Source organism: Colletotrichum scovillei (assembly GCF_011075155.1).
Source record: "Colletotrichum scovillei strain TJNH1 chromosome Unknown Contig00002, whole genome shotgun sequence".
NCBI lineage: Eukaryota > Fungi > Ascomycota > Sordariomycetes > Glomerellales > Glomerellaceae > Colletotrichum > Colletotrichum scovillei.
The window spans coordinates 2895055-2917094 of record NW_023336260.1 but is presented as its reverse complement, the minus strand read 5'-3'; the positions used below and the strand labels follow the sequence as shown (position 1 = coordinate 2917094).

At 53.8% G+C, this 22040-nt stretch overlaps 5 protein-coding genes across 5 annotated transcripts; 3 read left to right on the top strand and 2 right to left on the bottom strand.

Moving 5' to 3' along the window:
* Positions 1 to 122: 122 nt before the first annotated feature.
* Positions 123 to 2377, top strand: HER10_EVM0008597 (uncharacterized protein; the record flags this gene model as incomplete). The annotated part of the gene is made up of 3 exons (XM_035478112.1): positions 123 to 572; positions 625 to 1048; positions 1101 to 2377. The coding sequence occupies 3 exons, from the start codon at positions 123 to 125 to the stop codon at positions 2375 to 2377; spliced, it is 2151 nt and encodes a 716-aa protein (XP_035337458.1).
* An 823-nt stretch (positions 2378 to 3200) lies between these two features.
* HER10_EVM0008134 (lysyl-tRNA synthetase) lies at positions 3201 to 5647 on the bottom strand. Its single transcript, XM_035477666.1, has 3 exons — positions 4969 to 5647; positions 4679 to 4855; positions 3201 to 4604 (listed from the first exon to the last, which is right to left on the bottom strand). The coding sequence occupies exons 1-3, from the start codon at positions 5360 to 5362 to the stop codon at positions 3292 to 3294; spliced, it is 1884 nt and encodes a 627-aa protein (XP_035337421.1). The 5' UTR covers positions 5363 to 5647; the 3' UTR covers positions 3201 to 3291.
* A 399-nt stretch (positions 5648 to 6046) lies between these two features.
* HER10_EVM0001199 (uncharacterized protein) lies at positions 6047 to 15395 on the top strand (the record flags this gene model as incomplete). Its single annotated transcript, XM_035470954.1, has 5 exons — positions 6047 to 6144; positions 6301 to 6473; positions 13955 to 14318; positions 14375 to 14849; positions 14904 to 15395. 5 exons carry the CDS (start codon positions 6047 to 6049, stop codon positions 15393 to 15395), a joined length of 1602 nt encoding a protein of 533 aa, XP_035336870.1.
* A 684-nt stretch (positions 15396 to 16079) lies between these two features.
* Positions 16080 to 18169, bottom strand: HER10_EVM0007411 (uncharacterized protein). The gene is made up of 3 exons (XM_035476968.1): positions 17645 to 18169; positions 17450 to 17577; positions 16080 to 17379 (listed from the first exon to the last, which is right to left on the bottom strand). The coding sequence occupies exons 1-3, from the start codon at positions 17778 to 17780 to the stop codon at positions 16417 to 16419; spliced, it is 1227 nt and encodes a 408-aa protein (XP_035337365.1). The 5' UTR covers positions 17781 to 18169; the 3' UTR covers positions 16080 to 16416.
* Positions 18170 to 18452: 283 nt separating this feature from the next.
* Positions 18453 to 21724, top strand: HER10_EVM0006039 (uncharacterized protein). Its single transcript, XM_035475637.1, has 2 exons — positions 18453 to 18977; positions 19033 to 21724. Exons 1-2 carry the CDS (start codon positions 18748 to 18750, stop codon positions 21488 to 21490), a joined length of 2688 nt encoding a protein of 895 aa, XP_035337255.1. The 5' UTR covers positions 18453 to 18747; the 3' UTR covers positions 21491 to 21724.
* The last annotated feature ends 316 nt before the right edge of the window (positions 21725 to 22040 follow it).

Here is a 22040-nt window from a genome sequence, read left to right as displayed (position 1 = left end):
CCTTCAGTCCTATCACTCCTCTGCTCTCGCCTTTTACGATCATTAGAGCCAAGAAAGGCATACACTACCACTCGAGTATATCCTTCCTTCGGTAGCCAAAGATCGGTATCAAGCACAACAAGATGACCCTTCGCCAGCTTCCCCGTACCTACAAGATGGAACTCACCGTTCCCGCCGACGGCAAACTTCATGAAGTCGTCGGTCGGACTTTGGAGGAGCAAACGACGCACCAACTCAAGCTCGTCACAAAGCTCCTGGTCGGTCCCAATGGCTCTTTGCCTGACTTGCCTGCCGATTCACCCCCAAACATTGCATTCTGGGACAATCTTCGACAGAGATCCCTCACTGCTGGGGTCCGTCAGGATGACCCTGGCAATTCGAATTCCGCAGCAGATTCCAGCAAGGTCAAGAACCTCAAGGCGAACCAGACCAACGTTACCCTGGAAACGCTATTGAAGGTGGTGCCGGTTGGGCACGAGATAATCGCCCACTTCTGGCTTATCGACACCGCAGCCGTTGGCAAGTTGGCATCAGCTTCGATGGGCTGCTACGAAGCCGTTGCGATTCATGTGGTAAGTCACCATTCCAAAATTTTATGCTGAACTGAAGCTAACACTGTCATAGTCCAAATTCGACCTCCCTGCGGGCGAGTATCGGGACTGCGACTGGCTTCCGGAGCAATTGGCTCGCAAGGATGACGACTGGCGCGCTAACATTGATATCCGTGGCATCGGCCGTAATCTCTTCGTTCGCGGCAGACCCCTCGATACTAACCCGTATGCTAAGTATCACATCAAGGATGCTCCCGCCTATTGGTCCAGCCCCCAGAACCGCAATCACTTGCGAGCTCTTTCGGAAACACTGTGTGAGGACAATTCCAGCCTCATCGAGGACTTTGCTCGCTTTCACCGCGATGAGGAAAAGCTCACTGAGATTGAAACTGCTTGGAGGCGTGGTCATGAGAAGATGGGCTTGGCTCCCATCGCCAAGGACGCGGACAAGCGCGGCAACATCTACTTGGCTGAGATGAGCTACAACATTCCCCTGCGTAAGTCCTCCGAAGAATGGCCATGTTATTCACATAGCTAACAAAACAACAGTACGGTCTCTGTCCCAGTATGGAGGAGCACTCGTCTCTCTGCAGCTGCATGAAGTCCCCATGATGGACCTCCGCATTCTTGAGCTGATCCTTTCGGCTTGCCCCGCGCTCGAGATTTTGGGAATCGACAAGTGCGAGCTTCTTCATGTCGCGGACATCAATCCAATTCTCGATATCGCCTTCCGACGCGTCAAGAAGACTGGTAAGAAGCTGAGAAAGCTTCAGTTCTACCCTCGTTCTTATACCGAGCCGGCCCACAACCGCACTGGCACCCACGTTCTCTCATGGAACCCATTGAAGACCAACGTCGAGACAGGCCTCCTCATTACAGTCTTCTGGGCCATTCTGAGGGCCGTTCCCCTGGGCATTGACCTCGTGTCCAAAGGACAGCATTTCCGTCAGTTCCTCGATCTCGTGCCGATGAGGCCCGGTCAAATGGCGGTATTCCTTCACCACGTGTTCAAGTGGCTCGACGCCGCAGAGACTCCTGGCGCCTACGACTGGCTGACCGAGACGGAGAGTCCCGAGGGTCAGTTCCGCAACCCTTATCTTCTCATGCTCGAGGATCAAGTTCTTCTTAGTATGCTCCAGGGAACGAAGGAGCGCAAGACGATGCAGAAGCATAAGCGAGCATCTTATTACAACGAGCAGTACGAATGCTGCCAATGTGGATACGAGATGCTCGCGATTCTCTTCCGTGAGGAGATGAAGTCTCGCGCAGCCGATCATCGCGTCTGCCGCATCTGCGACCTTCGGGGTGAGCTCAACGGAGAGAGCCACCATCGCCTTCATGATAAGAGAACAATGCTTAACCGTTTCCTCTACTCGCCCAACAATACTGAGGATAAGACAGCTCCCAGTGACGATGAGATGCAGAGCGTATCGGCCCCTCCTCTTCGCAATCCCTTCATCAAAGGAGAGACGATCAATGGAATTCATCGTGAAGAGGCCGTTCTTCAGCACCGAAGCCTACCCAATGTACAAGTTCTTATCGACGAGCGCAGGAACTTTGATATTCTCAATGCTGCGGGACGGGCTGCGATGTACGATGCCGAGGAGGCGGGCTGGTGGAAGGTTGGGGTCTTCAATGATCACCCAACCATGACCAAACAGACTCCGTATACGGAGATGAGAGTCGCCAATCAGGGCATGCTTCGCAAGCAGTCCTGGGAATATACCCTGTGGAAAAACTACTACAAGGACGCTGGCTTGGCTGAGAAGCAGGCGGCTGCGATGGCATATGGTCACGAACCTCCCAAGCCAGCCGGCTTTTGGTGAGAGAGCCCTTGAGAGCTCGACACGGCAATCCTTGAGGTACCCATAGAGTCGAGGTAGCCCTTGGATGCGTACATCAACAGCATTACTATCAAATATTACATTACTGGCAGATCTGGCACGACCAGTCTCGGCCCATCAAAAGCAACAGATGACGTTGCGACACACCTCTTCTATCCGAAACCCTTCGACCTCTCCTCCCACTCCGGAACATGATGAGACGATATTGGATTTGGAAAGTGGAAGACACTGCACTGTGCAAGATGGATTGGAAAGAAACAAGCTTTTACGTTTCCCCGTCATACACTTTTAGACGGCATTGAGCGCTGCCCATTGAGAACACAACAAGATGGACTGAGAAGACGCGGGCGGTTTCGCATTGCTTCACGATACTGCATCAGACAGCAATGGCCGCTGTCTGTCGCGGAGTCAGGCCCATACACCTCCAGGGTAGAGGTAAAGGAAAAGACGACCCTCTCGATACGCACGATTATGGCAAATGAGAGAAAGGGGTAATTGTATGATAATTGGCTGGCTTGGCTCTTCTCATTTGGCTCGATTGGTTTTGCTCTTTCAGATTTCCCTCATTCGGCATTGCAGCCAGATCCCATAATAAGATTCTCAAGGAATAGGCAGGACTAGCTTACACAGTCCATAGAAGCAATAGCAATTCTCACTCTGGCGTCCCTGTGGTATGCTCTGTGACCTCTCACGTGAACGAAGCACTCGGTTTTCTGTATGAAGCCACACTTTGATCTTGTTCTACAATGTGATACATCTATGAGCCTCTGATGTTGTACAAAATGATTACACGCTGCCCATGCGTCCCAACTCCATCTAACATTACAAGGCCAATGCAAACAACGGCTTTGGCTGGGGGAAAAAAAGGGAGGTTCAGGTGGGGTGGAGAATGCCGCTCAAGAAGAAGACTCCCCCGACTGATTAGATGTAGACTCCTCGGCCTGGGTAGAAGAACCCTCCTCAGACTGATTCTGCGGCCCCTCAGTCGACAACCCAACCACGTTCCTCAACGTGCCAAAACTCAAACAATCGCTGATCCGGCTGGCGCCAGAGAACAACATGACAAGCCTCTCCACACCACACCCCCAGCCTCCCGTCGGCGGCAGCCCAGCCTCGAGCGCCCGGATATAGCTCTTGTCGAGCGGCGCGTCCCTGAGCGGGTGCGGATCGTCCGCCTCGAGCGGCGCGGCGTCCTTGCCGGTGCCGAAGAAGCGGTGCTCGGCGAGCTTGCGCGCCTGCGCGGCCGGGTCGTTCTCCTCCTCGTACATGTTGGCCAGCTCGCGGCCGTTGACGAAGAGCTCCGTCCGCGCCGACACGAGCTGCAGCGTCTTGGGGCAGACGAAGCTCTTTGCGAGCGGGGACATGCAGGTCGGGTGGTGCGTGATGAAGAGGGGGCCCTCGAAGGATTTGGGCTCGAGGTAGATGGCCGCCAGGCGGTCGAGGAGCTTGGGCATGGTGGGCGGGATGCCGCCGGGCACCTCGATCTTGCTGAGGGCCAGCACGGCGACGAGCTCCGAGTAGGCGTCTTTGCCGGTCAGTTTCGGGAAGCGGAAGCCGAGGGCCTCCTCGAGGGCCGGGATGAACTCGAGCTGGCGGAAGGGGCGGGCGAACTTGGAGAGGTCGACGGGCTGGAGGGAGGTGAGCTTCGTGTCGATGAGCTCCTGGCAGTGGGTGGCCAGGCCGGAGAGGAGCTCCTCGGTGCGGTCGATGAGCTCGGGGAGGTTGGTGTAGGCGCTGTAGAACTCGCACATTGTGAACTCTGGGTTGTGCGTGCCGTCGATGCCTTCGTTGCGGAAGGCCGGGCCGATCTCAAAGACCTTGTGGACGCCGCCGACGACGAGGCGCTTGAGCCAGAGCTCCGGGGCGATGCGTAGGGAGAGCTCTTTGGAGGGGAACTCTGTGGCCTGGGTGGTGAAGGAGCGGGCGACGGCGCCGCCGGCGTTCTCGGCGAGGATGGGCGTCTGAAACTCGAGGAAGGACTTGTCGTGGAAGTAGTCGCGCATGTACTTTGTGATATGGGAGCGCATGCGCAGGACGTCGGCGACTTCGGGGTTGACCATCATGTCGACATGACGCTTCGCGGCCTTGGTCGCTGGGTCCGTCAGGGTCTGGGGGATCTGCTCCATCGCGGGGGACAGCAGCTCCGGGAGGACGACGGCTTGGAGCGTGAGCTCGCCGGTGCTTGTTCGTGTGGGCCGGCCGGTGATGGCTGAGGGGATTGTAGTCTTAGCATCATGTCACCGAGTTCAGGGAAAGCAATCAGCAGCAGCAAATGGGGCTTACAGATGTGGTCGCCCTTCTCGATCAGCCGGGCAAAGAGCTTAAAGGTATCAATGTTCATGTCAGGCGAGTGGGCGCCGAGGTTACGATAGTTGATCATGCCCTGGATCTTCTCGAACTCATTGACAATAGTGACGAAGACGAGCTTGTTCCCGTGGAGACGAACGGATTGGACGCGGCCTGTGGCCTGTCAGCGAAGGGCCGATGGTGGTTAGGGACGCCGCCGGCCACAAGCTGCTGCGGCGACTGCTGCTGCTCTTGTGGAACGACGACTTGTATTTCATTCTGCGTACCATACAGGGTGACGACCTCGGCGTTGCCAGGGTCACTCAACTCCTTCTTCTCCCAAACCTTCCTAAAGGCCGGGACGGACATAGGCTTCTTGCGATGGACCAGTCGCGGATGCGTCTCCTTAATCACGCCCTTTTCGCGCACTTCCTCCAGCGCCTGGAGGCGCATCTTTTTGAACTCTGATATCCTAACCGCTTCACTCTGTGCTGGCGTGTCCTGCTGACCCTGCTGCTCCGTCCCCTTTGCTACCCTATCCTTCTTCTGCCTCTTCCCTCCGGACCCATCCTGGACGCTGGCGCCACTTGGTCGACCGACGTGGAAGGACTGAGCTAGTCTGGCAACTTGTGGTGTGCGTGTTGCCGGCCGCAAAAGCCGTAGACTCTGAATTAAAGTCATCGCGTCTGATTGCTTCCTGTTAGCTTCGTTGTTCTTCCAAGACCAATGTGCCGCTAATAAGGTTGGAAACAGGAAAGGATGTCAGATAATAGGCGGTTTAAATCAACCACAACAAAAGAGCTGTGTAAGTCGCAGCGGTTCTGAATTGCTTGCAATCATCATATAAAGGTAGGATAGAGAGAAAGGAAAAGGAAGAGCGGAGCTCAAGACTTACCACCATAGTCGCCCAAGAAGATTCTGGCTCTTCTTGGTGTGGCCAAAAGATAGTGTTAAAATCACCTTTGGTACAGAAATTTTGCGACAGCGCGTTTTTATCGTGGCCAGAAACGGGTCTTTGACGTTATCGATAAAGTCGTGCGGAACCAGCCGGCCCGTGAAGAGGGTTCTCAACGCAGCAGCGGCGATTGGACAACGGAGCTTCAAAGCGGGGGCCGACTCTTGCGTAGGTACCTCACGCAGCCAGACGGGACAAGCGGAATTGCCCCAGGCGCATACGGGTAGCTGACGCGCGATAAGATAAGGCAAAGGAGCTCTTCGTAAAATCTCGACTCTGCGACGTCAAGCAACCAAAGCTATCCGCAAGTCAATAATCGTTTCCGTCGCATCCTACGAGCCTCGCTGCCGGACCATCATCACCTCGCTCTCTATAATTTATTAGAAACCCCAAAACCACAAACCGCCAATATGTCTTTCTTCGGAATGGGCCGCCCCAAGCTGTCTTCGGACGAGAAGATCGCCATGGCTGAGCAGGAGATGCGTCTGCTGGCTGATATGCACAACCGGTACGTCACCATCGACAACCCCCCTTTCCTGGGGAACACCCTTTCGAAGCATTCAAGCCTTTTGAAACCTCAGAGCGAAGCGGACGCATAGAGGATAAAATTTTGGGAGGAAGAAGGATCTCTTCGAAACGACTGTAGCTGACATGCGCGTCATAGCCTGACCAAGATCTGCCAAACCAAGTGCCTCCCCGACTACCGCGAGGGCGACCTCAACAAGGGCGAGTCCGTCTGCCTCGACCGCTGCGCCGCAAAGTTCTTTGAGGCGCACATGAAGGCCTCCGAGGTGATGCAGAACGAGAGCCAGAAGAGAGGCGGCGGCGGTATGGGCGGTGGCATGTTCTAAGTTTTTTGTCAAAACGAAATGGAGTGTCCGCGAATAAGCACCAGTCATGATGGGTCTTGAAACGGAAGAATCATGATAAAGGAGACACGGAGAGAAAGAGCATCGACAGAGCAAGGGCAGCCTCGCGGAGGCTGGCTTCTTGCTCTTTGTAGCATATGCCATGACGCAACAACATCTCAGGATGAGATAGGGACGGGGGACGTGGAGGGGGAACATCGCGTCGCAAGCTTGCGCAAAGCTTGGGGAGACGTGACCTATTCGGATGTACTTTTGAAGCAACGACCCGCAAACCGGGGCTTCGTGTATAATACAAAGGGGGACTGGAAACAAGTCCTATCAATGAGAAGAACTACCCTCACGACTTTCAGGCTTTACCTATGTACCCTGGCAAATGGATGATAAAATTCCGGATTCACGTCAACGATCGATACAGAAGCCACATCATAATGGGCTTTCTGTCCGGGTAGCTATAGAAGAGTTAGCCAACAAGCAAACTCAACATTGGTTGCTCATATCCTGTAGGCGGCTTCTCATTGTCTAATCGTCAGTCAGCGTGACGCATGCTCTCATGGTGAAGTTCTTCGTTGGCAAGTTCGATGCAGCTGAGGAAATGGAGGTTATGAGAAGATCATCATACGGATTAGGCTGTTGTGTACTCATGGCTTTCAACTTGAGATCTGAGGCCACTGCCACAACCATCAGGAGGGTGTGTCTCTGATCCATAGTCCACCCAGGATCTCGTCTTTAATGACCAAAAGCCCGCATAGTACTAGAGATCTCCTTATTCATCTGTTCTAAATACTTCCATCCGATCCAGATGTCGTTTTGCATGAGCTCATTCGTGTACGAATGCAACCCAATTTGAGTTGACAAACAGGGTTATTCAACTTTTGTTCATTGCACCGGACGAAGCTGCGATCTAGCAACGAGGCTCTTGGCTTGATTCTCAGTTCGGGACGTCCAACATAAAACGGTGTTAACTTTTCCCAGAGCGACATTGTTAAGATGCTGCTTCTCTCTTATCGTAAGACTACGAGAGGGCACACTTTGAATTGACGTCGGGGCGGTAAAGTTTTGACATTCGATCACCACTTCCTGTCCATGGCTACTGAGGAAATTCAGATGTGTACCGTGTTGTTAGTAAAGGCGACATCCAGTGTTTGTCACCATGGTGAAGTTATAACAACTCGATAGCAAGAGTACCCGCATCTGGCGTCAAGAATTCCATATTCTTCAAGTAACTAATGCCTGTATATCAAACTGCGTAAAGACAAGCTATGAAGACGGCTAGCCTACATCTTTCCATGATAAAGGATATCAGCTCACTCTCAAGTGGCCAAACTTCAAAACATTCTCCCAAATCACCAACCCTCAAAATCAAATGCTTTGATAGGTCAGCAACGGCAAACCTGGCAAAAGAAGCCAATGCACCAGAGGACAATCAAACAAAAAAGACCCGCGGGCCCCGTCCCCCTCGCCCTTTTAGGCGAATCGCAGTAACATGTCACCAGGTGGTTGGGAACTCGGGAGCCCATTCCTGGAGCCATCTTAGTCAAACCTTCCCTGGCCATAACGGAACGACAACAAAACTCCCTTTTAGTCAGAGACCCTTTCCAGAAAACGTCAAAAAACGCGTGGCCGTCGTCGTCGTCGCCGGCAATCCGGAGCCGAATGACCATCGGGATTCGGTCTTGGCCTTCAAGGTATCCGCAGGACCTCACAACTCCTGGACTCAATTCTTCGAAAATCTGCCTAACCTTACTAAAGCATGTGGATTATTGACGACGGTTTTCTGAAGGAGCTCGGCGCCGAGGAGCCAAGCGTCGGTATATGCTCGGCTCTCAAGGTCCAACCTCCGAGGGGTGCCGTACGGCGTAAGGTAAACCCGGTACGTTTCAGAATATCTTGCGTGAGTGTTCACTGGTATTATCCATACGGAGTAGTTTCTGCGCGGACTATCTTTTCGCACGTGGACGGGGAGTGGATTTGGGGAAGGAAAAAGAGCCCGCCAGATATCGGATTGCCCGCCGGTTCCCACGTGATGTCGCGATAGTTCTTCGTGGACGACAGGCCAGGGTTCCGATGACGAGGGGTGGGGTGGCCATTTGGACAGCCTTATCTGGGGGGAAATGGACAAGAGCTAGAGCCAAGAGGCAGCCGACACGAGTCGTCGGTTTGCCTCGAATAAGCCGGGAATATGTAGCTACGTGCTCTGTGTCTGCGGTTCATCGAGCCCCAATTGATAGACTTCGATTAATCAGCTTTAGATAGATAGAGTAATATCGGTCAAGTTGGTCGGCAACGATGACCTCGGGAAAGCTAAATAAATCATCCGAAGAATTTGAGAAAGTTGGTGTACCTCGTACAGAGCACCCACAGAGGGCAATCATGCTTGACCAGGGCCACGTGCTTCGCTGCAGTGAAGCGAGTGCCTTTCTCTGATGCCACAGACGCCGCGGTAGCTCAGTCGTGGTTTTGTGCATTCGTACATGACTCTCTGCGACCGGGGTATCACAATGGCTTTTGAGCAGTGGGCAATGGATTGCTGGAAATGCGTCGACGTGTCGAGTTGTCGACCGCCTTTCCATGTTACCCCAGAAACCAGGGGGTTATTGAACATAACAAAATGAAGGACTCCTTTCGTACTGTATACGAAAACCGAAGAAACGGGGCTCTTTCCGGGATGTGTTAAACATAGAATCGAGAAATTGAACGAGATTCCCCCGTCCCGTAAAGGTTCGTCGGAGGAATCCAGTAGGCGAGATTGTCAACTGGGCCTTTCTCGCCCCCAAACCAATCATCAAAGTCGTTCGAAAAGTCGGTCAGGTCTAGACTTTTGAAGGCTGGTTAATACCTTGCAGAAGAAAGACGCAGAAAATAGAATGTAATTATTGGAATGCAAAGTGCTCTCCATGAGGAAGACCGCGGCTGCGTTAAAGATGGTGGCCGGGGAAGCAATGCCGGTTGATCTACCGCGAGCACCACCACCCGCTGGCATGGAGAGTGATGTAAATCCTCACTCTGTCGAGTAACTCACACCCGAGAGCTTGGGGCTCTGTTGACTCGTTTAGATCTGCGACAGGGTGAGTTGACGAACAGGCGATGAACGGGCTCCGGCGGGAATGATCAAGCCAAGCATTGGCCGTGCTATGCCGCCCTTGAAAAAGTTGAGCAAACTCAGGGTTTTTGAAGGGGAAGGAGGAGAGGGATGCTGTTTCAACAATTCGGATGAAGACGAGAGAGTTGGCAGGCCTGGCAGTTTGTGTGTGCTGCGCGGCTCAGCCAGCATGGAGCTTGTTTCGTACGCATTGACGGGAGGACGTCAGCAAAGATAAGAGGTGCATGAGGGGTCGTAAGGCAAGGAAGGGTTGAGCGGACGAGACGGTGACAAAAAATCCGTTCTCACTTGAGTCTGGAGAAAGTTTGTGCGTATGAGTCTAAGTGTGAGAGAATGTCTTCGCGATGGTGGTTCAGTTTGACTGAGCCTCAAACCGTGGTGTGTCGCGATGAAGTTGCCGGCGTGGCTTAGCGGCTTTTCTTGTGTGTCTGCCGAACCTGTCGTCACTGCATTATTATCCGTAATACTGCACAAGGCCGATCATCATCCTCTCCCTATGCGTGGGTGCGTAGGTAATCATGGCACATTTCTCGGGGCGGCGCTCACGGACGGGTTCCAGTGGGGTTCTGGGATCGGAGGCCGTGGGTCCAGAGATGAGGGCGTGGGCGTGGGCGGCATTGATGAGCGTGGGAGGGATGTAGCGAGTGCGGGAGTGCAACGGTGGCATGGCGGACGGGTCGTGGAGATGACGGTCCTTGAATTGGGTCGAACTGACGTAGCACGCCTTGAAGACTTTGGCGGCGCCGGGAATGAGGGCAGCGGGTACGGAGTACAGGTATGGATAGAAAGCGAGCCATCCGGTCCTTCTTGGAAAGGCCTCGTTCAAATCCAAACAGAGGATTGTCCGCACAGAGATTGCATGTCCATGTTAGTATCCGTACCTGTGAATAGGTAAATTGGTAGGGATACCGGTGAACTGTATTGGCATCTGTAGCGAAAGCCCAAGAGACGCGTATTCTGCCTTCGCTTATTTAGTGCTTTGCAGAGAATTATTGCTTTTTGAGACTCCGTAACGGGGAATCCATAGCGGAAGAAGCCGTAAGCTTTGATGGTTGGTTCGGGATACCTACGGCCTACGGGCCAGGAATCGGAGTGAGATGAAAGCAAAACATAGCAAAGCAAAGCAAAACCAAACACCGTGATGGTGGCAGGAAAATCGACATCCAAATCAGCCATATGCACGATCGACATGTGTGATGTTATTTTGGTCGCAAAGCTGGCATGAGCGGTCAGCCTCTTTCCCTTCAGCCCTTTGACAACGGAACGCCGGGAAATCAGCACCTACCTTGAGCTTAGGTAAGGTTGAGACTAAAGCAGGTAGGTACTTCCAAGGCAGGAAAGAAGCGCGCCTGGCGTCTGGGACGGTTCGCAGATGAGCCTATCACCCGCCCGAGGAAGCCACGGCGTGGTCCGGCTGGGCAGTCTCGAGGCCGGGAATGATCTAGGACGGTAGGACCAGTGATGATCAGTCTTGCGTCTTGCGTCAAGGACTAGAAGTAGAACAAGGGGAAGAAGAAAAAAAGGTTGGCGAGAATGTGGCTGTGAGCCAGGCCTCATCTCATCTTTTCGATCGGATATCCAACCAACACTGTCTCCATCATGACGACCACAGATCACACACTCCGAATCAATGTCAACAATAGTGCATGCTACTGTTACCCAGAAGTTTTCCGGGCCCATAATTACTGCACACTGCCCTGATAGCAGTTGTAAATGAACGGTAAGGTAGCGTGGCCGTTGCTGGCTGTCAATAAAGTCGTGCATGTTCAGGGGAGAACGGGGAAGAAGCAGCGGGGTCGCGTGTTTTTCGAGAGCGGGTTGACTTGCAGGTCTGCAGCAAGCGGCCCACCAGAGCAAAGTATCTCACGGTCCTCGAATGTTAGCACGGCCATGAGCAAGAGGCAGCCACCCGGCCCGTCATCCAATGTTGTGTGCGGTACATGCTCGGTTGTGCACTAACAGAAGTGGACGGTCCACGATACGGTCGATACCCACACTAAGGGCCGCTGGGCGCACCATCTCCACGAGCAGGTCCTATTCCTGGCGCAGCCCGCTGCAAGCTGGAGCCCGGGTTCTCTGCACAGCCCTACTGTCCCTGGAAAGAGCCAGCCTCTCTCCTTGGTCGAGGTGGCATTGGATCGGGGGAAAGCCTGGCACCTACTGAGGTGTGGACGGGTATCCGTAGTGTACCTAGTGGACGGAGTACGCAGTACTGCGCACCTAGGTACGGTTACTAGCAGAAAAGTCCGGAGAGATTGAATTGAGGGCACTGTCTTTCTGGCTGTGCTGTGCCGGCGCTAACGCAATCCAAAGATACGGGATTAATCGATGGAAGAGATGCACCTACCTGGGATCCTGTAGGTACCTATGAAGATTGAGGCCTCTTGCTGCTGTCATATCCCTACCTTACTTTATGAATCCTTCACATGCTCCCGTCGTCCTTGGTTCTCGGTTTGGATCTTCTTCTTCATCTTCCACTCTTGATCGCCAAACGCCTAAAGGCTAATCACTAAACGACCTGGAGAAATACCTACTGTCGACCGGTCGACCGTCAGAAAGCACTAATACGAGAAAAGGAAACAGCCGAGTCCTGCAACCACGCAACATAATACAAACTCCGTAATACCAAGGAAATCTTCCCAGGCAAACCACTCAATCCGTGTCTGATCGATCCATTATCGGCCAGACCAGACCGCACCGGCGACCCACCATCCACCCGCCTTACTTGCAGCCTACGCACGCTGCACGCCTCTCAATTCAAGACAACACCTCACGCTCGCCTTTCTCGAGTCTCACCTCACCACCTCATCATCACTGCTGCTGAAGGAGCCAGAGTTGAATCCATCCACCCATCCATTCGACCACCCTCAATCCATCAACCAGCAGTTGATCGCCCAGTCGGACGAATCGAATCCCACACAGACTTCTTGGAAAGCCCCCGACCCGGCCCTCCTACGCTAAAGGAAGAACCGTCTTACCTCACCGCGCATCTGCGCTACAACGCACGCAGTAATTGGAACAGACATCCGGCATCTGACTTTCGAAAAAGAGCCGCCATAGCAATCTTGGCCCCTCATTCTTCCTGGGTTTGGTGGTAATAACACCACTTATACCAACATCATCACCCACATTTACAGACTACTACAACAACAACCTCCGTCAATCCACGCCTTACAACGTCGCTCTTTTGCCCTATTCACTCATTGTCAAAACTCACTCGAACCATTGACTACGCAGTACGGGCACACGCTTGCGCCTTTCCCGAAGAACTTGCCAAGGTTGTCATCGCTTCCCGTCTTGCGTCGTCCACCGCCCACGACCTTCCCTGCTCAGGTCCTTCCTCTCAGTCTCTACCCCCGTGGTTCCTCCTCCCCTCCCCTTCCCTTCTGGTCCTTTTGGGTCCTTGGTCCTTGGTCCTTGCTCCACTGCCGCTTAGCGTCTCTTGGACTCCACCCCCCTCCTCCTCCTTCCCAGCGGACCCAGCCAGCCAGCTCACGCTCCAGTGGCTCCTGCACCTGCACCTGCATCTTTCTTTCCACCTGGCACACCCCGGTTCACACAACCACTGCCCCCCCGAAAGCCCCAAGCCCCAAGCCCGTGGTGTTCCGTCCTACCTTACCTCTCACCTCACCTTTAATCGGATAGGTACCTAGACGCTGGGCTTTCTCTTGCTGCGCACAAGGTACCGTTGCCTGCTGCCTTCGCCCCCCTCCCGCCAGGTCCCTACCGACTCCGTACGTTACTACGTATTCTTGCGCCTGTCAAACCCGGAGACAGCGAAAGAAGCAGGAGAAGGGGAAAAAAAGACAAGAGCCCTGTCCGTCTTTGAACAGATCAAACTCCTCATCCCGTTTCAGCTTCGCACCAACAACATCTTCGCATCCTCTCCTTCTCCAACAGCTTTGCCCCTTGCTGTCAACCAAAACCCAAAAACCCAAAAAAACCCTTACTACGTACCCGTCACGTCCTTCAGGGAAATCCAAAACTTAATCCCGTCACTCTCCTCTCCCTTTCTTTTACTTTCCTCCTTTGATCATTCGCGCCTGATTCCCTCTCGAATTTCCCGCCGACGGGGTCCTCCCTCGCTCTCCACTCGCTTTCCACACTACCGTTATCCCTTGACCACACGATTGAGACGAGACCACATTGAGTCTCTTACTCCAGTTCCTCCCAAAAGAAGGACTTTCATTCGATCCGACTGTCCCTCTTACCGCCGCTGACGCCCGTCTTTGTGTGCCATCTCACACACCATCGTCCAACCCGACACACGACGTCCAGTACCTTCCGGCACGCAAACACGCACGCACCCAGCCTCCCTTCTCATCCGACGCTTTCCCACCACTTTTAAGCATCATCTCATATCGACTCCTTCCGGGGAGTCGCCAATACCGTCGATCTGGCTACAAGGCTAGACTCCCGCCGTTCTCTGCTCGGCGGTGACCCGAACTTTGCCGGCTTCGACCAAGAACTCGCCGCCCGCCAGTACGCTCAACAGTATCAGCAACAATACCAGCAGCAATACAACCCCCCGCAAACTTCAAACAACCAAGGCTACGCTTTTCGCGAAGGTCTCGCTCCATCCACAATGAACGGATCGCGCCCCAGCAGTGGTGCCAGTGGTCCCCTCGGCTTCGGCTTCATGGGTGCCAAATGGCCCAGAATCTTTTTCCTCATCACCCTCGTCCAGGCTCTGCTTTGCCTGGGCTTTGAGTGGTAAGCCGGCAATCCTCCGTCGCATTGGGACTTTAGTGGTGCTAACAGCGACGCAGTTATGTCTTCTGGAAATTCCAGACTGGTTTAACCGACCAGGACCCTCACCAAAACACAGATACTACGGATGCCACCGACTCGCCGAGAAGGACGATTCCGACGTTCCTGACGCTCTTCATCTTTGGATTCTTGTACGAATTGGTTATCGTCTGGGATGCGCTACGGGCAAAGAACACCATTCAGGTTATCGGAGTGTGCATCGCCAATCTCGCTTTACTCGTCTACACTGCCATCCAGGTCGAACAGATCGAGGAGGCTGTGCAACAGCTGAAGGACAACAATGCCTTGAGGGACCCGACCGACGACATGTGGGCCGACGTCAAGCCTTACTTGGTTGCAAGCCCCTGCGTCTTGGCTTTTGGAACCATCACCATGGCCTTGACTGCCTGGAAGCTTTACCAAGTTTTTGCTTGGGACATTCTGAAGACTATAGGAGCCGACTACAGAATGAAGAAGCGTTTCCTCCACTACCAGGTACGTCACCAGAATCGCTTACCTTGGTTTCGATATGGCTAACATGACATCTAGATTTATATCGCACTCCTGAAATTCGATTTTTTCTTTTTCCTCGGTTTCACGGTTCAGTTCTTGGTTATTGTTAACGCCCGCACCGACGCCGAATTCGGATTGACCATTGCTGCGATTCCGATTACCATCGCCATTTTGCTTTTGGCTGCATGGTTCACCAGAATCGAGAATAAGGTCGGCATGGGCACTGTTCTCGTCCTCTACTTTGGCGGCTTGAGCTACTTCATCTTCAAGCTCGTCCGTATCTACCAACCACACACAGCCGAGCAGTACATGCCAGTGCGCAAGTCACTCACTGCCTTCACCGTCATCACCATTCTCCTCATTATTTGCACCATTGCCAATTGCGTGGTCTGCATGCGCAATTTTGGAGCCGGCCTGAAGACCCACCTGCGAAAGCCGTCACGCGATCTCGAGAAGAGCCAGGACCTCAACTCGATCAACCTCCAGGATGTCAAGCCGCAAATTGCGAGCAGAATGACGATTGATTAAAGAAGGGGTGGAGCTGGCTTGACCCGACGAGGCAATGCACGATCAAAGAGATACCGCTCGATTGTACAAAGAAATGACTTAACGAAACAACGCCACCTTTCTTATCCCAACAAAAAACCCCAATACGGGATCGTAGGCGGACGGAACGGTGGACACGCGGGGCCGGGCGCGTGTTGGACTGATTGAGATTCCCCAACATCGGCTGTTACTTTTTTCTTCACTTTTTTTATTGACTTTATTGTGTGACACACACTGTATGGCGTTGACGATGCTTGATCTCTCTCCACATCCAGCGAGGATGAAGAAGACTGGCCCTACATGGCGGAGTTATGGATCTGTTTCTACGTAAAGAGTCGCACTGGCGGCGAGATCCCGTCTGGGATATCACGATGGTTCCGGGAGCAGCCGGAAAGGCTTTGACTTCCTATACGTATCTACGTCGCCTTGGGGCCCGAGATGCAATAAAATACCTTTCCTTAGTGTAACTTAGCGTTAGCATGAGGTAATTCAAATACCATGATGAAAGCCATTGTTCCACCCAAGAAAGACTGCTCGATTTCTGCTCTCTGTGAGGCCACATGCTCTGGATGGGGCCTTGCCATGAGATGTTAGCCGCCATCCCAGATGACTCGGCATTCGTCAAGTTGTGCAAACCAAACACCAATACCACCGGAACTGATCACATATTTGACATGCGTTTGCATTTACGCTCGCTCTATCCTACTTGCTCAAAAAGTAGCCCGAATCGCTGTACCAAACATGATTGCAATCCGAAACCTAACGCCACCCAAAATAAACGAATGAAGTGACCTGCCCCGCCGTGATTGAGGGAAGCTTTACCCGTCGAAACGTCAACCCACAACGCCTGTCGTCCTGGTACCAGACCTACTCATCTCGCCTAACAAGCAAGTGACAATGTAGGCCACTGTGTCTTGCACGTCTTCCGCCATGAAAAGAGCAGTGCATTGATGAGATGTTTGTAATGTTCACATCTATCCTCCAACTCGAAGCCCAATTCGTCCTACAACTTAATCTCCCGAGCATCTTTGATGTGGCCTTCGTTGGGGCAGTATGGACACTTGAAGCGGGAGCCCTTAGTCAGGCGCTGGAGTGACTCTTTGCAGATGACGTGGCCGCAAGGCAGCATCATTGGCGGGTTCTGCTCTGTTGTTTGCTCTTTGCTCACGGGGCAGACGAAAATGGGGTGGTAGATCATGCTGCGAGGTAGCGGCGTTTCGAATGCGAGTTCGCTTTCCGTCGTCCATTCAGTTCGCTTAGCTTTTACGTATGTTGTGTACTTTATGAGCTGGGGCAGGGCGATGGCGCCAGCGGTAGCAGCGACGTAGAGTGGTGATTCGGCGGAGAGGCCAAGGAGAGAACAGAACTCGCGCGTAAAGGACAGGGCAACGTCGTCAAAAGCGGCAGATGTCTCGAAGATGTTGGCGTATGGCGACTGGCCGATGTTGGATGCGTAGACCATGGCGCAAGACAGCTGCTGGATCTCCTTGATATGGCGAGTCTGGAAACGGCCAAAGTGTCTTTGTGCATAGGCAAGGGCGCCTATCCGGCCGTTGCGCTCGTCGTCCGGAAGTCCGTTGACTTCGGGACCCTTGAAGAGCCAGACGAACTGAAGCTTGCTGAGTTCGAACTCGAGGTTGGAACCGCGGGCTTCGAGCTCGTCGCTGTTGAGGCGTGCCCACTCTATAGCTGGAACGAGGTTCCGGTTCTTGAGCTCGTTGAGGATCTTGTACATGCTCGCAAACTTGTCCTGCAGCTCCTGAGACTGAAGAGAGTGTATATCCGCATCGAGGGCTGGGTTGTTGGCGGAAAGTGGCGGAGGTCGCTCGTGGGCTTCGCGGAGGAAAGTCGACGCCACGCTGAATTGGCCCTCGCGGAGCATGTGCATCGCTACAGCGCGGTTGATTAAGGAGGGATACGCGGCCATAGCATCGTAGTCTGTCGAGAGCGGTCGGAGGGGGAATGACTATAGAAACGGGTATAAGTCGAGGCTCGTTCTGTGACGGGAGATAGTAGATAGTTCCTTGGACGCATACCTTATCAAGGGCCTTGCCATATATCTTCTGGGCTTTTGAAACCTCTTTCAAGTCGTTGTTGATTGCATCAAACCCCGCAGTAACGGGGTTCTGTAGCTTGGCCATCGTCAAGCCTGCCCGGTGCGGATCTGGGGTGCGGTATCACTGTGAGCACACGACCTGTGACGGCAGCATGGAGCGGGGCAAGTGACATACCATTGGCAACTTGCTCCCTCGCCTGGATGAGGAGTTCGAGAAGCTTGTCGGTGTCTTTGACGGCTGAGTTAAGTGTCGCTCTGCGGAAGCGCGAGAGCTCCGCCTGGAGGGTGACCATGGGGTTTTGTTCTGCCATGGTGGTGGCTGGATGCGGGAGGAGAGGAGGGTATATCCGTATGTCGTGATAAGTGAGCGAATGTATGGTATGTTTGCTTGCGTGTAGCTCGAGATTCGGGAGATTATGACGGGAAGATCATGGCTACAGGCTCCCCACAAAAGCTCGGCTTGGTGATGGGAGGACTGCTCTTACTGTTTGTCGGGAGGGGGTTCACGGCGCAGGTTTGGTGGTCCGATGGTCCTGCTTTGGAGGTTGAAGGATGAGGTTGAGGTAGGCACAGACCTACTTGGCCGTCACCGATAATGGAAGCTAAGGTCCCTCGGCTGGCGGGTTCACTGATGAAGCGTCAGGCGAGCACCCGCACCTATCTTGCGCCTTGGGGTATCTTGGAACCTCCATTCCAGTACACCGTGCCTGCTGTAGCCGCTGTCAGTGTAACAGTGTCCCGGCCTTGTAGCACTGGATCGACCTGCCGGCGAAACAGCGGCCCGGGAATTCGAGCGATGGTTTAGCGAGGGGAGGCCTGAAAGCATGGGGGGCAGGGGGGGTTAGCTCGGCAGATCTGGGTCATTACAGACGTGGGGACGGGGAATGTTAGCGCCTACCGCAGTACCGCTCGATAGGTTTCGTGCTACCCTTCTTTCAGTACTGGTTATACAGCTCCCGGCCCAATCAACCAACGCCAAACCACGACAGCGACGGTAGGACATTGCGTCACATGCCGACCAGCCCTCCGAACAGAAAGAAAGACACAACCTATCGATCGAAGTGGGAGAACATTCGAAGCACCAACGAAGCAACCCGACGAATACGCCCTCCTCCCTCTAGTCACAGGCAGAGCATCCGCTGGACATTTCTTTGATTGCGCAGAAACCCCCTTTAGACGAGCGATTACGACGACTATGACTTCTTCGTCTTGGAGATAGTCGCAGGCGCCTCCAAAAGTCTCGTCGATGCACCGAGTTTCACCGCCGCACTCCTGCAAATGGAGATGTCATTCCGCTTTCCCTTTCCCGTCAACGACCCGCGAATGCATCGCGAGGAGGAACTGACGCTGGCGAGAGTCGCCTCTCAGCGAGGCGCCAACGGGCCTTCTCCCCTGGGCACGCCCTTGCCACTTGAGGCGCGAAAGGAGGCCTCTACCGAACCCGCGACACCGTCCCCCTTGCCGACGACGAAGAGGAAATGGGTATTCGCCGACCCTGTAGCCTTTAGGTGAGCTCTCCTGTCCCCGACCTCGAGACAAGCCCGCGCGCTAATAGTCCCCAAGATACCTAGAAAGCGATCCGGCGGTCACGGTCCTCGAGCGACGAGGAATCTTACAGGGATACGAGTTATACTTGGTCGAACAATGGGCATGTTCGCGGAAATCGCCAACGCTGGTCATTGTCACATACACGGGTGACCCGAAGCATCAGGTCGTTGTTGGGGTGCTGGCCGTCCCTGCGGACGAGAGCGTATGGTCCGACCGCTTGCGATTCTACTTCAAGGCCATCCATCAGTACCATGCCCGCCCGAAGGAAACGCCGCTGGGGGACGTGATGGTCACGAATCTCAGCAGCTTCCCCTCAGCTCTGACAGTCATACCCGTACCCGAGGGCGATATCCGCACCCATCGTCAGGCCTTCATCGTCAACGAGAACCTCAAGCGACTGGGATGCTCTGGCCGATCTGGCATGAATCTTTCAGACCCCACACCTGCAACCCAGGCCAAATTTTACCAGCTCTACAGGACAAGCGAGAAGGTCCCCTTTACCCAGTCGGCAGTGGAGCTTGTCAAATTGTGCCAAGTCTCTCTCTTCATGTTCGGGAAACTGGACATGGAATACATTGACGGTTTACTTTGCGACAAGACTGAAGAGTCTATCGGAAATTGGTGGACAGAGATTGGAGCCGAGTGCTACAATGTTGAGCCCACAGACGGTATCTTGGGTCCAACGACAACGGCAGCCCTGCTTGGACTACTGATGGGCGCCAGGAATCGACTGCACTACTATGGTGCACCTGTGTCCAAGGACGTCTTTGACATTGAAAGCACAAAAAGGGGCATTGGGTACTTCCAGAAGGCGTACAAGCTTGAGCGGACGAGACGGCTGGATCGTCCGACAATCCTCAAGCTTCATTCTGTCACGGCAAAAGCTGCTGCCGGTGAGGGCTGGGGCGTGCAGAAGGCAGTCAAGTCGACCGTCGCCGAAATCGGCGGGAAAAGGGGCGAGCTCGTCATCGGCATGGTCGGCGGGAAAGACAAGGCCGGCATAGCTGATATCGAAACGGTAGACATAGACAAGTTCATTGCCCTTGCGTACGGCGAGCGCGCAAAATGGCTCTGGTACGGAAAGCCCAGGAGAGCAGTGCCGGAACTACAAGAGAAGCCGACAGACGTGGCGCAACCACTTTTCGGAAAGGATGAGGTTGCACCGCCGTCTAGCAAACGAACACAATCATTGCCGCTGGAAGAAGAGCTTCAGAGACAAAAGGAAGAATCGCCTGGTGTTTACTCAACCCCGGCGCCTGCCTCAGCTGTTAGTGTGGTTGAAGGATCGGGAGAGAAAGACGCGCTTAGGAAGACAGTCTTCAAATCGGTTGCTGGCAGAGTCAGTGATGCCAAATCTGGCCTCGGGCGCATAAAAGATGTCGTTGGAACTGGCCTAAGAGGTCACGCGAGTCGGCCTAGTAGAGACGATTTTGGTGAAAATGGCTACAACAGCGCTCCCGGCATCTCGGCTTTGGCGCAGTCCTCGGCAACGTTGTCGTCTCCGGTCATGGTTGGTAGGGCGTTCACGTGGAAGAACAAGCCGGAGGAGTACCTGAATGCCTTTAAGAGAGAGGCAGAAGCTGCTCAGGACTTGAGGGAATCATCACAGGAGCTTGAGAAGGTTCCCACGATTGCCAAGTCTACGCGCGAGGGGTCAGACCCAAGCTCGACACATGTCGAGGCGGAGAAATTCTCAACACCTCCTAATGGTCCAGTCAAAGATGAGCCTGATCGGATACAAACATCGGTGGCAGGCTCTGTGGTTGATGAGGCCGATCTCCAAGGCCCTTTTGAAGCAGAACGAACCAGCAACACGGCCGTCAGCTTCCTCCAGCGGCGACATAGTGTCGCTGTCTCCAGACTCAGGTATAAGCATCCTTTGAACGAAGCCCGTTGGCCTCGGCGGCTGTCATTTGGAGATGCCGAAGAAGCGGTTCTCAGATGGGAGGAGATCACTGAGCTCTATGACGACAAGCACTTCTCTACCGCCGATGCGCTGCAGCAGCAGGCCAGCCTGGCCGAGTTCGCTCGAAGCCTGTACGATTCCATCGCCACCATCAAGCGCGAGGTCAACCCCTGGGTCGAGTCAAAGGTCAAGGCCGTAGACGCCCTCGACGAGCACTATGGCCGCGAGCAAGAGGACTTGCAAAACCTCTACTACCAGCTCAGCGAGGCCTACCACCGCGTCAAGCAGAGCTCGACGGAGCTCATTGCCGAAGAGCGCGCGCACATCACCGAGGCCATTAAGGAGGTCGAGGTCCTCGTGGCACGGCTCGAGTACGAAATCAACGGGCTCGTGAGCAAGGTGGACGACGTTGAGGATGGCGTCAGGCTATTTGAGAGACAGGTCGAGGACGTGGAGAAGCGCGCTGAGGAGCTCAAGGCGACGCTCGAGACGGAGAGCTGGGCGCACTGGTTCGTCCGGACGCTGACGGGTATCGGTACGGGGCCAAACATTACGAGGGGCTCGTGAAGGGGAACAACTAGATCTTTTGCAAGAAGAAGTACAAGAAGGAGAAGAAGAAATATGGTGGTCTTTAGGCTGCATAGCGTGGTTCGTTTTTCATTTTGGTTCGCATCGGGGAAAATACCCAGCAAGGACTTTTTTTCTGGCATCTTTATATTGCGGGATATTTATCAGATGCTGTATACTTAGGCGCAGGGTGACATATAATCGCCGGTTCGAGGTTTACTGTGCTACTAGGGGAATATCAATAATGTCTCTGTCACGTGCGGGTTGTGATGATTGACGTGCTTCCCTTTGGGGGGTTAAAATCGCAGTGAAGCGACGAGACCCGTCAGGCTTCTGAAAGCCTTTCTGGAAGCCTTCCGACTCACTGATGGATGAGACAATCTAACAATAAGATGGATTCTAGAAAGGATGGTTAGTATGCTCATTTCAATGCAACTTCTGCCTTCTTCTCCCAGGCGAGACTTTGGATCGATTGGTCGTCTCTTCCATCTGAATGTCTTTCATCTGAACGTCTCGTGAAGTATGATGGTGTCTATATCATCGTCCTGAT

Coding starts and splice junctions, on each gene's coding strand:
- HER10_EVM0007411 (XM_035476968.1), bottom strand. CDS start 17,780: ATGGCAGAACAAAACCCCATGGTCACCCTCCAGGCGGAGCTCTCGCGC. Junction 17,578..17,644: donor GAGGGAGCAAGTTGCCAATG/GTATGTCACTTG, acceptor ACCGCACCCCAG/ATCCGCACCGGGCAGGCTTG. Junction 17,380..17,449: donor ATGGCAAGGCCCTTGATAAG/GTATGCGTCCAA, acceptor CCGTTTCTATAG/TCATTCCCCCTCCGACCGCT.
- HER10_EVM0006039 (XM_035475637.1), top strand. CDS start 18,748: ATGGAGATGTCATTCCGCTTTCCCTTTCCCGTCAACGACCCGCGAATG. Junction 18,978..19,032: donor GCCGACCCTGTAGCCTTTAG/GTGAGCTCTCCT, acceptor ATAGTCCCCAAG/ATACCTAGAAAGCGATCCGG.
- HER10_EVM0008134 (XM_035477666.1), bottom strand. CDS start 5,362: ATGACTTTAATTCAGAGTCTACGGCTTTTGCGGCCGGCAACACGCACA. Junction 4,856..4,968: donor CGAGGTCGTCACCCTGTATG/GTACGCAGAATG, acceptor GACAGGCCACAG/GCCGCGTCCAATCCGTTCGT. Junction 4,605..4,678: donor CGAGAAGGGCGACCACATCT/GTAAGCCCCATT, acceptor CAATCCCCTCAG/CCATCACCGGCCGGCCCACA.